Raw genomic sequence first — 14,971 nt, 5'->3', positions numbered from 1 at the left:
TTTTTGTTTGTAGGGAGGATTTTCGGTTTGAGTGAAAAAGGCGTGGAAAGACAACTCGTTCCAAATGTAAAGGAGTATACAATTGCATTTATTGTATAAAGACATAGTTTGGGTAACTTGGGTAGTCGTCATGTCAACAGACTCATTACTTGATAGAAAAATGTCTGCCATAAAATATTACTACAATCAACAGCAATCACAAAAGGATAAAAAAAACAAAGGGTTGCGCACAATACTACGAAACAGTGGCAAAATATCCTGCTTGCTCAAGGGCTGGGCAATGAAAATCTATGGTATTAACACCTAAAAAAACAAGAAGGATTCTCGCTGAGGAATCCTATTAAAGAGTAAATTGAAAAGACGATAAACGAAGCAGAGTAGCAGAGAGTGACCCGACCGTCACGAGGGGAAAGCATGCATCTTGTTCTTGGCTAAGCTTCATATTAACAAGCAAAACTAGTTCACACAATTGATTTATTTCCCACACTAATCATGTCTTGCTTTGCATACATTATTTCGAAATCTACCTTGTTTTTGAAATCTACACCTGTGGACCGTAAAACTTTCAGCCGGCGTCCGCAATCGACGTCTGACGCCGAAGCACAGAGTCCTCCGCTCTTCTTTCTTACCGATTAATCTCCGCTGAAAGGGTTAAGACTCCAGTAGAAAAGAGACACCGAGGACCAGTTAGACGGCTCTGCGTGAACGGACCAGGGGAGGGCAGGACAGGGGGCTACCTGGAGGGAGGACTAGCAGGGAGGGATCGGGGCTAGAGTCCATGTCAGGTGAGACTGTACAGACCGGGCCTTCAGGGCAGCGGGGGGGTTAGGGGGGGGACGAGGATCTTGGGGCGAGGATGTCACTGGGAGCCCGAGGATCCCTGGTTGCCCTGGCCGTAGTTCCCATACTGGCTGTAATACTGGTTCCACTGGCTCTGGTTCTGGTAGTACTGCTGCCACTGCTGCGCATACTGGGGGGGGGGGGGGAGAGAGGAGGAGAGAGGCAGACAGTTAATTATCAATATCTCCAGAACATAGTGGAACATGCCAGAAATAATACCCCTGACTCTAGCCACCGAAAGACTTAATAATTACTAGTGCTGTCAAGCGATTAAAATATTTAATCACGATTAATCGCATTAATGTCATTAATGCGATTAACTCGCGATTAATCACAATTATTTTTTCTATGCGAAATATCCCTAGATTTCTTTGTCCCATTCATTTCTCATTTTAATGCTCTTATCAACATGGAAAAGTGCATCGGCTTGCCTTGTGCAAATGTTTTTTTTATTGATAACAACATTGGCATATACTGATCAAAACAGGACGATACAAAAAAAATGCCTATAGTGCAATTAAACGATGAACATACAAACATACTGCCTTGAACATAGCAGTCAGGCTACTGCTTCTTTGTTTTGAGCCCAAAAAAAAAAAAAAAAAAATTGCGTTAATCACGCGATTAAAATATTAACGCCGTTAAAATTGGTTTGCGTTAACGCTGTTAATAAAGCGTTTAAACTGACAGCACATATAATTACCCTACGCGCTGATACAACCGGTTGTAGTTTTAGGCCCAATCCCATTTCTACCCCTTACCCCTTCCACCTTCAAAACAAGGCAGAGGGGTAAGGGGTAGAAATGGGATTGGGCCCTAATCATTAGTATTACCTGCTGATACAACCGGTCGTAGCTCTGTCGTTTGAGTCACTGGTATTACCTGCTGGTACGGCTGGTCGTGGCTCTGTGGTTTGAGTCACTGGTATTACCTGCTGGTACGGCAGGTCGTGGCTCTGTGGTTTGAGTCACTGGTATTACCTGCTGGTACGGCTGGTCGTGGCTCTGTCGTTTGAGTCACTGGTATTACCTGCTGCTACAACCGGTCGTAGCTCTGTCGTTTGAGTCACTGGTATTACCTGCTGGTACGGCAGGTCGTAGCTCTGTCGTTTGAGTCACTGGTATTACCTGCTGGTACAGCTGGTCGTAGCTCTGTCGTTTGAGTCACTGGTATTACCTGCTGGTACGGCGGGTCGTGGCTCTGTCGTTTGAGTCACTGGTATTACCTGCTGGTACGGCGGGTCGTAGCTCTGTCGTTTGAGTCACTGGTATTACCTGCTGGTACGGCTGGTCGTAGCTCTGTCGTTTGAGTCACTGGTATTACCTGCTGGTACGGCGGGTCGTAGCTCTGTCGTTTGAGTCACTGGTATTACCTGCTGGTACGGCTGGTCGTGGCTCTGTCGTTTGAGTCACTGGTATTACCTGCTGGTACGGCGGGTCGTAGCTCTGTCGTTTGAGTCACTGGTATTACCTGCTGGTACGGCTGGTCGTAGCTCTGTCGTTTGAGTCACTGGTATTACCTGCTGGTACGGCGGGTCGTAGCTCTGTCGTTTGAGTCACTGGTATTACCTGCTGGTACTGCTGGTTGTAGTTCTGCTGGGTCTGTGGCTGGGCCGCCTGGGCCTGCTGCGTCTGCGGGGCCTGCTGAGCCTGCTGCTGGGGCTGCTGGGTCTGCTGGGTCTGGGTGTAGCTCTGCCCTGTGGCGGCGGCGGCGGCGGCGGCCGGCTGACTGTAGCTCTGGCTGTAGCCCGGGTACTGGCTGTAGTAGCTCTGGTTGTAGCTGCCCTGGTTGTAGCCGCCCTGGTTGTAGCTGCCTTGGTTGTAGTTGCCCTGGAAACGACAAGAACCACGACACAATTTTAGCTTAGCACTGTAGGTGATGAGGTTAGAGGTTTTATTATCGTTTTACAACAGAAGTCTGCATGGCGACTAGGGGTGTGGACGCCTACAAAAATTCGTAAACGGCTACACAACCCCCTTTTTTTCGTGTACAAGGTTAACTGTTTTTTTTTATTAATTAATGATTTTTTTATTTAAAGAAGTGAGCCACATTTGCGCTCACTCGGTTGAACGTCGTTGAAAAGGGGGATTATTTGTTAATCAACACGGCGGAATGCACGAGCAGAACGATCGCGAAAAAAACGGTGTTTGACCGGTTGCCATGGTCATCTCCGTGTGGTTGATTTGCAGTTGCGGTGTTAATTACGATGTTGTCCGCTTACTGTTACATTAAACTGTAATCAGAAAGCGCGATTATATGCTATAGGCCCTAGAGTATCTGTGGTATTAAGGCTGGGACGAATTTCAAATTATAAATATGCACACTTTATGTTGGAAATAAAGACCTTCGCGATTCTCAGTTAAACAATGGCGTGGTGATATATTTCATTTTTTCTCCTTTACAGATTTTTCCTAAACGGTTATGATTTACTACCCGGTTACACGTGTACCCGTGCACACCCCTAATGGAGACGTTTCCTTGCATGACGATACGGAGGATCATTGGGTGAGGGGATGGCCCCGGTGTACAGGCGGTCGAGGTGTACCTGGCCGTAGCTGCTCTTGTTGTAGGGCGCGGGGCGGCTGTAGCTGCTGCCCCCAGACGATTGGTTGCGGTTGTAGCTTCCTCCGCCGCCGCCACCTCCGCCGCCGCCTCCGCGGCCGTTGGAGCCGCTATCTCGGTAGCTGCTTCCCCAGCGGTTCTGGTTGTTGTAGTTGCTACCGCTCCCGCCACGGTTGTAACCTGGAAACACCCGAAGCGTGTTAAGAACAGGCCGACATGCGTGGCATACTCTAGCATGCCTCCACCAGACATGCTGGCCGCTAGCATGCTACCCCCAAGCTAATCGCTACAGATGTTAGCTTATCGTGCTACAGTGGGTGACGGCAAAAAAAAAAGGGACTAATGTCCAATGCACAATTATTGAGTGTAGATGGCACAGAGAACCCCCCGTCCCCCCCCCTCTGACCGCTCGGAGAGCCCTCTCACCTCCGCGGTACCCGTTGCCGCTGGTCCCACCGCGGCTCTGGTACCCGCTGCGAGGCCCGTCGCGGTTGTCGTAGCGCTGGAAGCTGCCGCCTCCCGCCCCGCTGCCGCCGCTGGAGCCCCGGCCCCGGAACCCGCCCTGCCGGCTGTCCATGCGCTTGTCGGGCGGGGGGCCCGCCTTGCGGCCCTCCTCGTTATACTCTTTCACCAGCTTGTCGGCTTCCTCGCGCTCCAACTCGGGGAATTTCACGTCGTCCAGGAAGTCGCCCGACTCGGGCAGCGTGAAGTTCGCTTGGGGCGCCACAACCAAGTCACACAGAGGGATGGGGCGAGGGGGGGGAAGAGAGAGGGAGAGACAGAGAGAGAGAGAGAGAGAGAGAGAGAGAGAGCGAGAGACAGAGAGAGAAACAGAGACAGAGAGAGCGAGAGACAGAGACAGAGACAGAGACAGAGAGACAGAGAGACAGAGAGAGAGAGAGAGAGAGAGAGAGAGAGACAGAGAGAGACAGAGACAGACAGAGACAGACAGAGACAGACAGAGAGAGTGAGAGACAGAGAGACAGAGAGAGAGAGGGAGAGAGAGGGAGGGAGCATCCGGCCAGACGGGAGGATGGAGTTGAGAGAGGTAGAGAGAGAGAGAGATGGAGGGGTTGGGAAGTGGAGACCAGAGCAGCCACACCACCGCAAGACAAAACGAAAGATAAGTTAGTCTCAGGCAGCAGCAGTGTGCAGACATGATGTAAGGTTCAGCAGGTAGATGAAAGCAGATGGCTAGGTGTTTGGCCAGGAGCGGAATAGACGGGACCTCCAAGGGGACACGTGGAGGAAACGTTTGTTCCATGCAAACACAGGAAAGATAGGGGGGGGGGGGGGGATAGATACAGAGGGAGAGATTTAGAGAATAGGGAGGGTGTGAGGGAGGGGAAGGGGATAGAAGGGAAGATGGGGAGGGACTAAGGGAGGTTGGGTAAAAGAGGAAATAGCACTGCAAACCAAGAACTGGTTACGTAATGCCGTTACGAATTAACTTTCCATGAGCTCAGACGGCGCGTGACTTTTGGTAAACCTCAGCGAAGACGTGTAGAAACATCTCTTTCGGGAATAAGAGGTTACGTAACTTTAGAGGTCACGATAGTTTAAATTATCAAATGGATTCAGGCAAAACTGAAGCTCGGTTTGCAGTGTATTCGTGGGGAGCTTGTATGAGACGGTGGCAGATATAGGGCAAAAAAAAAGTACTTTTAAAGATTTTAAATTTAGGTTTATAAAAATGTCTACATTTGAAATTGGGCCAAAAGGCTAAAATGGTAACGAGAGTTTGGGACTGGGTAGGGGGGGGAGGGGGTGGGGACATCTTTTTTTTTTTGATTTAGAGACAAAAATAAAAGTAAAACAAAACAAAGAGTAATAAGAGTAGATCTGGTGTTTGGTTGATTTCCACAACGTTCCTACCTTTCATTTCTAATACAGCATGATCTGGCACATCCTTCCCCTGCTCATCAGTTTGCTTTAACGTTCGTTCTTTTAAGTCCTCGTCCGTGGGACAAACTACTATAGCCTTGCGTTGAAAACCTTCAAAAGGACGCATTTTTCGTCTCTGGGCTGATCCATATACATTTGTCTAGCAATGGTGACAAGAGAGAGGTAGAAGCTTGTTTGTTATTGATAACTTGTATTGGCTTTCCACTGGGAGCAAGCTGGAACCCTGTAATAACGAAGTGAGAGAGGATTGGCTTGGTTGTCAGTCTAGCGATGTTTTAGTTACTCAGTTTCTATTGAACCTCTCCTCACTCCCCACTTACCTCGAGGTACCGGCACGCATCGTTTCGCCGTCAGGGGCTCTGAGACTTTACCCGAGGGAGAACCCCATGAATCTAAATTGAGGATATATAACCTGCTCTTCTTCACTGACGCAACATTACACGGCGAATTACATACTCGGCAAAGATTTAATTCATTTTGTCATTTCAACTACAGCAATTCTAATATAACTTGCAATTGGTAATGTTGGTCATCACTGGAATTAGCTTTTCCATTTGGATTACTCCTTCATAGCACTAGCGTCTTTCAATTCAAATTTCCTCTGCTTCATGTTGAACTCCAATCAACCGTAATCTTAAAAATGTAAAAGGTGTCTTTTCAAAACAACTAATCCGAGTTAGCAGTACAGCTTGTTCGCTACCCTAAAGAGGCTCCAACACCCTACCGAGGTTCTCCCCACCCCCCCCCCTCCCACTCACCTGTTCTCCGTACGTGCTCGTGGACGCGCACTCGACAACAACAGACATAGAGGAAACCTACCTGGGGGTACTCACGGTTTCCATGGAGATAAGAGGGACCCCCTCCGCCCCAGAGACCTACCTACCTTTACCTGCCAAATCGCATGCTGTATAATAGGCGCTGAAAATCTCAAAAGGCGTCGGTTAGTCGTCACTTACCTTGAGGGTTAATTAATTAACACAAACACAACACTTCCATGTATATATACCTGTGTGCCAAACGTAGCTTTATAAAAGACAAAGCTCGCGACGCTAGCGTCTTTTTTTTTTTTTTTGTTACCATAGCAATTGAAGGGTTTTGGTCTTACTCACCAGGTAGAGATTACTTGTAGCATCAAACATCTCTTTCTCTACATAGTCATGGTTTACTGGCACATTGTTGAGATGCACCACACAAAGCAATACCGTATAGTGTGACAATAACAAAAGCGTAAAAAATAGAAAATGACAATACAAGGTATATAATGCAGAAGGGGTTGAAAACATTGTCACTTGCATAACGAGGAGTCAATCAGGTTTTACAATACAACACAGGCAAAGTGACCACAGTTCCTTCTACTCTAGCATACATAAAGCATAGCATACACCCCCCTCCTGAAAGGTAAACACAATCCATTAGAGAGACACATGGGGTCGGCGGGGGCAGGGCCGGTGTGGGTGCGGGGGCAGTACCTGGTCGAGGATGTAGTTGCGTCTCTTGCGTGCAGCGATTTCAATCAGCCGGTTGAGACACTGCGTAGCCTGCTGGATCAATATGTCCCAGCGGCCCGCGTAGTTCCTCTGGCGGCGCAGACCCCCTACCTGCCGAGCGAAGGGGTGGGGAGGGGGGGGGAACAGCACCGTAGTCAACACAATGTCGCCGTGGTAACCAACAGGCTACTTCGGTGTCCAAAGATCCACTTATGCTATGCTTGTGTGTTGTTCTGCGATGGTGACTCTCTCTCAAGCACTCACACTACCCAGTTACTCAGGTTGGATTCTGATCTGTGGCCCTGCTTGTCATGTAATCCCGTCTTCATTAACCCACTCTCCTGTCCATAAAAAGGCATAGAAAGCCCACAAAATATACCTTATAGAAATTAAATAAGACCACTTATCCGAGATCAGGTCCTTTTTTATAATATGAGGACGTGTCGTACAAATGAACATGTTTATGAACCTCCTCCCCTAGTCTGACCCAAGTAACCAGGGGAAGGTAGTAGGAGAGGACGCGGGCCGTCCGTCCTCCTGACACTTAGGGACGCTCAGAAGAGCTGCACTCATACGATACTCGTCACAAGTTGCTGACCTTCATCTTGTCCATGATGGCGTTGGTACCCAGGATGTTGTACTTCATGTCCGGGTGGGCCTGGGCGTGCTTCGTGGCCCATGTTGTCTTACCACAGGCGGGCAGACCAACCATCATTAGGATCTGAAACCCACATAGCCCATACGATCACCATGGTGCCCAACATCTAGGAGTCAGCTGAACGACGGATGCAAAAGCAATCGCGACGTCGTCGTCCTCCTTGATGGAAATCCGTCCAAACCGGTGATGAAATGTTTGCTGGTGTTCTCCCTAAGCTCCGCCCACAGCGCGTGGCTCTACTCGGTGCAGGAATTTGACGTCATGAGAATGTCAACAGGGTGCAGCAATGGTTTAGCGCCAGGTTAAACACCACGCCAAACAGGGTATCTGCAGGTTTCAGCAAGTCAAATTTAAGACTTTTTAATACCACCTTGAAAGAAATTTAAGACCTAAAACACACGGTGGTGGGGGTTGGCAACAGACGCGAGCCAACTTCGGAAACGGACGTCTTCCAGCCAACTGTCCTTGAAATTGCACCTACCCATTGTCGCAGACTAGCTAGCAAGCACGCAGATAATCGTTTATATATGCAGCTAGCAAGAATGTAGCCTCTCTACATGACCTTCCTGAAAAGTCCCACGATAAAAAAAATAGTCCTGCCCCGACAAATTTAAGACCATGAGTTACAGTATTTAAGACCAGCATATGACATTTGTAGCGAATTTAAGAATTTTTAAGGCCTTAAATTTAGAAACATGACTTTTTAAGGATGAGCGGACAGCCTGATAATAGCCTCCAGATTATCGGGTTCTGATTTCATTTAAAAAAAAAAAAAAAAATGGTCGGTTCAGGGTCGCAAATTGATCCTACATCTAAACATCATCATTCAACAAGTCTTTGCTCACCACTGAATACTTAAGGTGGGTGACAACGCCCTCGGCTGGCTGTGTATGACGCAGTCCTCTTACCTCACACTCCCCCTTGCTGGCGGGCCCGACGGCGCCCCGGGTCTTGTGCTCCATCTCCACGGTGTGGATGAAGGTGTAGCCCTCCGGAGCGGGGAAGTAGGGCTCCGTCTTCTGGCCGAAGTTGAACTCCACGGCGCAGTTCTTGACCAGGACGTGGGGGAAGAGGGCGCGCCCCTCCAGCTGCTCTTTGGTGGCGCGGAACGCCACGCCCAACATGGTGCCGTTCTTGGAGTAGGACATCTCCACCTCCTCGTTACTGTCAAAGTCCTGAGGGAGGAGGCGGCGGCGGCGGTGGTGTTCGTTACGTTTGGGACATTTCAGGTAGAGGAATGGCGGCACGTTTTGGTAACTAAATTAATTAATTGTAAAAAAAATAAATAATAAGGGATGGCTTCTGCTCCATGTAAGAAAAGTACACAATGATATTGACTGAACCTACAAAACATACATTCATATGCAGTAGATGTGACCAAATTATTAATAGCTTTAGAGGAGGTGCAGGGGTTGACACTAAGGTTTCAAAAGCACTTGCCCATCGGGCAAGTGCAGATCAGGTTCAACTTGCCCGAATGTGATGATCACTTGCCCAAATTATAATCAGAATCGTGAACGGGCCTCTTTTTGCCAGGCAGCCGGCCTGGTTTTTGGGGGCTCAGAAAACTCATCCTAGCTCAGACTGAAGCTGAATGTTAGCTTCCACACATGTTGTGTTTAAAAAATAACAAACTTCTCTTTGTTTACTTATTTATCGAGCGGTCACATCGTGCCATGAAGTGATTTCAGTCCACCGTTGCAACCTATTGAAGCTATCGCCAAGATATATGTAGACCTGCATGATTTTATGCAAATGTACATAACTTAATGTCAGAGGTAGTAGCAAAGATATCTTTTTTAACTTTCACGCTTCTTGTAGCTCTAACTGAGTAATCACAATCGCGTTTCTAGTAGTGTTGTCAGTCACTCACGATACTGGATTTCCCCACTTCAACACTATACCTGGAAAAATATCGATATTCTATACCATTTTCGATATATGGGGAAAAGTTTTTTTCAGGAAAGAACATACCCAAAGTAAATAGAGTATATCTCCACAACTGCAAGGGCGATAATGTCATCTTTGTGCCAAAAGAAAGATTGTTGTGAAAGTGAAATATTCAATGGGGATAATACTTTGTTTAAGTGAATAAAGCCATGGAACACAGCTTAAGTGGAAGATAACATTTTCACCTGAAATAATTATAAGTTGGTCGTTATCAGTTGGGAGTGCCGTCTTATTATGAGACACAAATAAAGTTAGATATCTTACAATTTTGACACCTCTATTTAAAGTTAAGACCAAATATAATCGAATGCACCAAGGCAAACACTCGCAAATACACATATGGCCACTAGATAGCGCTGAAGAATATGTTTTCCGATTGAAGGCAATTTACCTATTTCCTAAGAAACCTTCTCTTCAAAATTTTGCCCAGACACTGGATTATCTGTTTATGGTGGTTTTATTCGATCAGAATCAACTTTGTGGACAAAAATCAAAAGGTAAAAGTTCATTTTTGGTTGTTAAAAGAAATGGGGACGTTTCGTCTTAAGTTGTTATTTGCGAGTTTTAGTCACAGAATGATATGGTTTGGACTATTGGAATAAGTGGAGGCTCAGCTTTCATGTAATATATAGTTTGTGAGGGTCCAATTTCGAGAAAAAGATCGCTATTGCTGTGCATGTGCACAGTTATGAAACCCAAAACCGTGTTCTTGCATACGACTTTCCTTGGTAATTTGCCTCAATCCAAAGTACTTTGAAACCGCACTCCTCCATCACTACTCCATTTTCCTTCTACCTAACCGTTCGCGGAGGCGCTGCACTTGAGATGCTAGCTGTGTTGGCTAACCTTCAGCTAACACCTTCGAATCACTGCCAGAGACCGAACTGCGAGTGAGTGACAGAGGGGGCGGGGCTATATTCGCGCTGAAGCGATGCGTGTCTGTTAACTCGCTTTCCGAAAGAAGAGAAGACAGCGCGCTGATCAATTGCAAATACTTATATCTTGTGTGATTATGTGGAACAAAAGGTTGTTCTGCACTTTATAAAAACACTTGAATAAATAGCCTTTATATTAACATCCACCCAAAATCCACTTGCCCGTTCGGGCAACCAGAAATCAATCTCAACTTGCCCAAATATTACTTTGAGTTGCCCCGGGCAAGCGGGCAACTGTTAATGTCGAGGCCTGAGGTGTAAAATGTATTTCATCCTGACCATTTCAAAGCCAAAACATTTTTGGGAGGAGAGTATCAACTCTACTCCTCACAAACAGCCTGCCCTTGCCCTCTTCGTGATAGGATGCAATAGCCCACACCCTCCTCATACGTACGATGTAACAGCCAATGACGTCGTTCTCCCCGAACTTCTCCCCAAAGTCCTCAAATTTGCAGTCAGCGGATTTCTTCCCGGTCCCTCCGTAGCCGTAGGAGAAGGCTTCCTCACCTGGAACACAGATTAAAGAAAACTCAGCCCGTCTCTCACACGCCGCACGGCATTCTGGGAGATGTAGTCTATAGACTTCCTCTTGGCTTACCAAGTTGGGTGCTGCAGGAGTTAAGTGACCAGCCAATTCGGACTACGTGAGGATCTGGCTCGCTGCTGGGCAGGTGCTTCACGGGAATTTCCTCATTTATCTGAAGGAAATGAAAGTATTATTTTTACAGCAACCCGTCTTTCTAATTACAAACTAAAGGCTCAATGCAATGATTACAAACAAACATTTTCAATAGAAATGTAGAGTAGTCTTAAGCAATGCGTTCTGCTGCAAAGCTTCTCCATGCATAATAATATTGAATATCACCAGACCAATACAGAAGCATTAACCATTACGACTAAGAATATTACTGGTTCTAACTTTACAAAGCCTGTACAGAGCGACCAACTACAGAGCGACCGGGCCATCACGGCTCCATCCCAATAGCGGACTTGTCCGCTAATAAGTCGGCGAGACAGACTTATTAACCGGAGCGTTCAGCGGGCCTACCTTCATCTCGTAGCAGACGCGTCCGGCACTGACGCCGTGCGTGGCCCGGGCGCCGGCCCACAGGTAGGCGAAGCCCTCGATGGTCAGCGGGTATCCGCTGTAGCGGTCGCGCGACACCTTGAAGTGCAGGTCGCAGTTGTCTGGGAGCACAACGTTTGAAAATCACCAACCCTTCATCTGATCACTACAACACTTTGGACCGGATCGTTAAGTGGTTCCACTTGTGTGTTTGTTTTTCAAAGCAGACACAATTACATTTAAGCAGACGCTTTTATCTGTGAGGCTGTGAATATTTAAACGTACAATCAAAATTGGAACAGCTACAAAAACGGTTTTAGCGCTGCCGTCATTAATAAAGGATAAGGCGACTAAGTGCAGAGCAGTCACAGGAATAACAGGGTCAAGTAGATCCCCTACTTCTGTAATGTGAAAACCATTACAGCACATCAGGTTGTCCCACATCAAAGGGCTTTTCTAAAGCTCCACAAGAGTGCTGGACGGTTATTTATATTGGAGCGATAGACGGCGGGTTGACATGCAATCCCTGAGGACGCATCGCTCGTATGATAACGACTGCCCACATTCGCTGGCTCTCCGTCTCTCTCTTATCTGGAGGGTAATTGAGTGGCTCACATGTGTCCATGGTGACGAGGGTGTCATCGATGCACTCCTCCTCGTCCTCGGCCGGCGGCTGTGGCGTGCGGGACCTACACGACACAAAGGGAACCCTCTGTGACTCAACCCTCCGAGGGAGGCGCGCGGGCCCAGCGGCCCACACGTCTGTGGCTCCGAGGGGGAGGAGCCACAGCGCAGTGTGATCGGTGAACCCAATAGATAAGGCCGAGATGTGATCACTGTCATCAATAGACAGTCCTTAGATGGGCTCATTGTAATAAATGTACAATGCTTAGGGTGTGATCATTAATAAATAGATAAATTATGCCTACATGTGTTCAGTGTAATCAATAGATAGTCCTTAGATTGGCTCAGTGTAATAAATGTATAGTGCTTAGGGTGTGATCAGTGTTATCAATAGATAGTCCGTAGATTGGCTCAGGGTAATAAATGTATAGTGCTTAGGTGTGATCAGTGTTATCAATAGATAGTCCGTAGATTGGCTCAGTGTAATAAATGCATAATGCTTAGGGGGTGATCAGTGTAATGAATAGATACATTATGCCTACATGTGTTCAGTGTAATCAATAGATTATGCTATAGCCCGGTCAGTGTAATCAATTGCGCTCAGCGTAATCAATACATTGTGCTCAAGTGTGATCCCATGAAGCCTTGTGACTGGTTGTACGCTAATATTGTCAATTCCCTATACTACTGAAAATAGCAGCTTCCTTAAACCTGAGCCCTCTGAATGTTTTGAAGACAGCACATTGTTCTAAGTCTAGACTTTCCCCACAGGGACAATGGTTGCCGTACGAGTCCACCGCACGTGGAATAACATTCATGCCAGTCACACACATCGCACAGCAACCATGATCTCTGCCCTCTCAATAAATATTTGCTCAAAAAGGAATTTCAGATTTCCCCCCCCCCTAGGTCAATGTGTCAAGGCTCTATCGTTCAACTGCTTTGTTTTTTCCCTTCTTTTACTGATTGCAGGCTGCAAGTCATGAGAAAAAACAGCCAGCATAGAATGTTTGATCAATAATAACCATCTACCATTGAAAACAATTCAAACAAGATCAAGCACAACAATTTAAAAGGGAACAAGACAGATTGCTGATGGCAGCTGTAAGCTACCCCTTAAAGGTGTAGTTCGGAAATTTTGGACATAGGGCCTGATTCTTAAGTTAGCCACTGTGTTCTTTATCATTGGAGACAGTTTAACACATTTCATTCAGTCCTTCTAGTTTCAGAGTTCGCTCGTGCTAGGCTAGCGCACGGCAACGAGCAATACTGGACTGCTAATAAAACCGTCTTACCCACTCCACAGTACACCCGAGGTAAACATTTATGAGGCCAGACTATAGATGTAAATGTCTGTGTTGATCGAATAATGTTAGAAATAAATCTAACCTTGCATCGCTTGAATCATCGCATTTTGAGGGACTACTTTCTCAGCAGCAGCGGAATTGTCTCCAATCATAAACACCAAGGCTAACTTGGGAGTCAGGCCCTAGGTCCAAAATTCGGAACTACCCCTTTAAGTTGCAGGCATCGCATCCTACAATTAACTTCTTCATACTTGCTGCCTGCATCATAATATTAACATGGTCTAAAACATCACTCAAACACTAAAGCTTGTATCACAACATACGATAATCTGAAGTCTATATATATATATATTACAGCTGTCAAGCGATTAAATTATTTAATCGTGATTAATCGCATTAATGTCATAGTTACCTCTAATTAATCGCGATTAATCGCAAATTCTTTTTCTATGCTAAATATCCCTTGATTTTTTTGTCCCATAATTCTTCTCATTTTAATTCTCTTATCAACATGGTGAAGTGCATCGGCTTGCCTTGTGCAAATTATTTTTTATTGATAACAACATTGGCATATACACTGATCAAAACAGGACGATACAAAAAAAGAGCCTATAGTGCAATTAAACGACTGCTTTGAACAAATGTCATTTGAACATAGCAGTCAGGCTACTGCTTCTTTGTTTTGAGCCAAAGAAAAAAAAAAAAAAAAAAGTTTTTTTTTTTTTAATAAAATAATTGCGTTAATCGCGCGATAAAAAAATTTGACGCCGTTAAATTTGGTTTGCGTTAACGCCGTTAATAACGCGTTTAACTGACAGCTCTAATATATATATATATATATATATATATATATAATTCTACACAAATCTACATCTCATTCTCTCCCTTCTTCAAACCCACTTTGCTGTTTCTCCCACCAGTCTCCTGTCCATCAAGGTTAAACGCTCATGGAAGACCGTACCTCTTTTCGTCGCGGTGTTCGTAGTAGCTGTAGCCGCGGCCCTCGTCGTGGGTCCGCTTGCGGCCGTGCTGACTGGACCGTTCTCCTTCCGTCTTCACCTGCTGGCCGCCCTCTGGCTTCAGATCCTCCCTGCCGTGCTCTTCTTCCTCCTCCATCTTCTTTACACCCTCCTTCTCCCGCTCCTGCTCAGGGCGCTCCTCCCGCTCCTCCTCGGCCTTCTGCTCAGCCCCGACCTCCTCCTCCTCCTCCTCCGGCGGAGCGGACTCTTCCTCCTCTACGTCGGCGGCTGCTGCTGCCGCCTCGGGGACGGCCGCCTCCTCCTCCCTTTTCACCTCCACCGGTGATTCTGACGAAGAGGGGTGGTCAGGAGGTGTCTCACACAGCCCTTCTCGTGACTCAGAAAACGTTGTCTCAGCGTCAACAATGCTCCCATCGAAACCCAATATGATAATCAAATTAGAGTTAACACTAACAAGAATTGTGATGTGCAATGTTGCAACGTGTTCATTTGCAGAGTAACATCAAAATAAAGTTTAAAAGACCGTAGCGCACTGGTCTTGCATAATTTTAGCCAACAGTTAGGAGTCAAGAGTTTTTGATTATCTTGACCGACGATGCTTAATTCCCTACTTGCACTACAGATGGCCACCGATATTTAAAAGCATGTGGGATTTCA

At 46.5% G+C, this 14,971-nt stretch overlaps 1 protein-coding gene across 1 annotated transcript in view; it reads right to left on the bottom strand.

Annotated features, from left to right (window-relative positions):
* Positions 1-67: 67 nt before the first annotated feature.
* LOC115560780 (heterogeneous nuclear ribonucleoprotein U-like protein 1) overlaps positions 68-14,971 on the bottom strand; it is a 17,460-nt gene continuing 2,556 nt past the window's right edge. Inside the window, exons 4-16 of the mRNA XM_030380320.1 lie at positions 14,296-14,641; positions 12,019-12,092; positions 11,386-11,525; positions 10,936-11,035; positions 10,732-10,844; positions 8,361-8,627; positions 7,393-7,515; positions 6,777-6,905; positions 5,278-5,446; positions 3,829-4,116; positions 3,386-3,582; positions 2,409-2,669; positions 68-970 (exon numbers count right to left, since the gene is read on the bottom strand). Of these exons, the coding sequence (XP_030236180.1) occupies positions 860-970; positions 2,409-2,669; positions 3,386-3,582; positions 3,829-4,116; positions 5,278-5,446; positions 6,777-6,905; positions 7,393-7,515; positions 8,361-8,627; positions 10,732-10,844; positions 10,936-11,035; positions 11,386-11,525; positions 12,019-12,092; positions 14,296-14,641 (2,318 nt within the window). The 3' untranslated portion in view covers positions 68-859. The remainder of the gene's footprint in view (positions 971-2,408; positions 2,670-3,385; positions 3,583-3,828; positions 4,117-5,277; positions 5,447-6,776; positions 6,906-7,392; positions 7,516-8,360; positions 8,628-10,731; positions 10,845-10,935; positions 11,036-11,385; positions 11,526-12,018; positions 12,093-14,295; positions 14,642-14,971) is intronic.

The sequence above is a fragment of the Gadus morhua genome, chromosome 16 (assembly GCF_902167405.1).
Source record: "Gadus morhua chromosome 16, gadMor3.0, whole genome shotgun sequence".
Taxonomy (NCBI): Eukaryota; Metazoa; Chordata; class Actinopteri; order Gadiformes; family Gadidae; genus Gadus; species Gadus morhua.
This window is presented reverse-complemented; position numbering and strand designations above follow the sequence as displayed.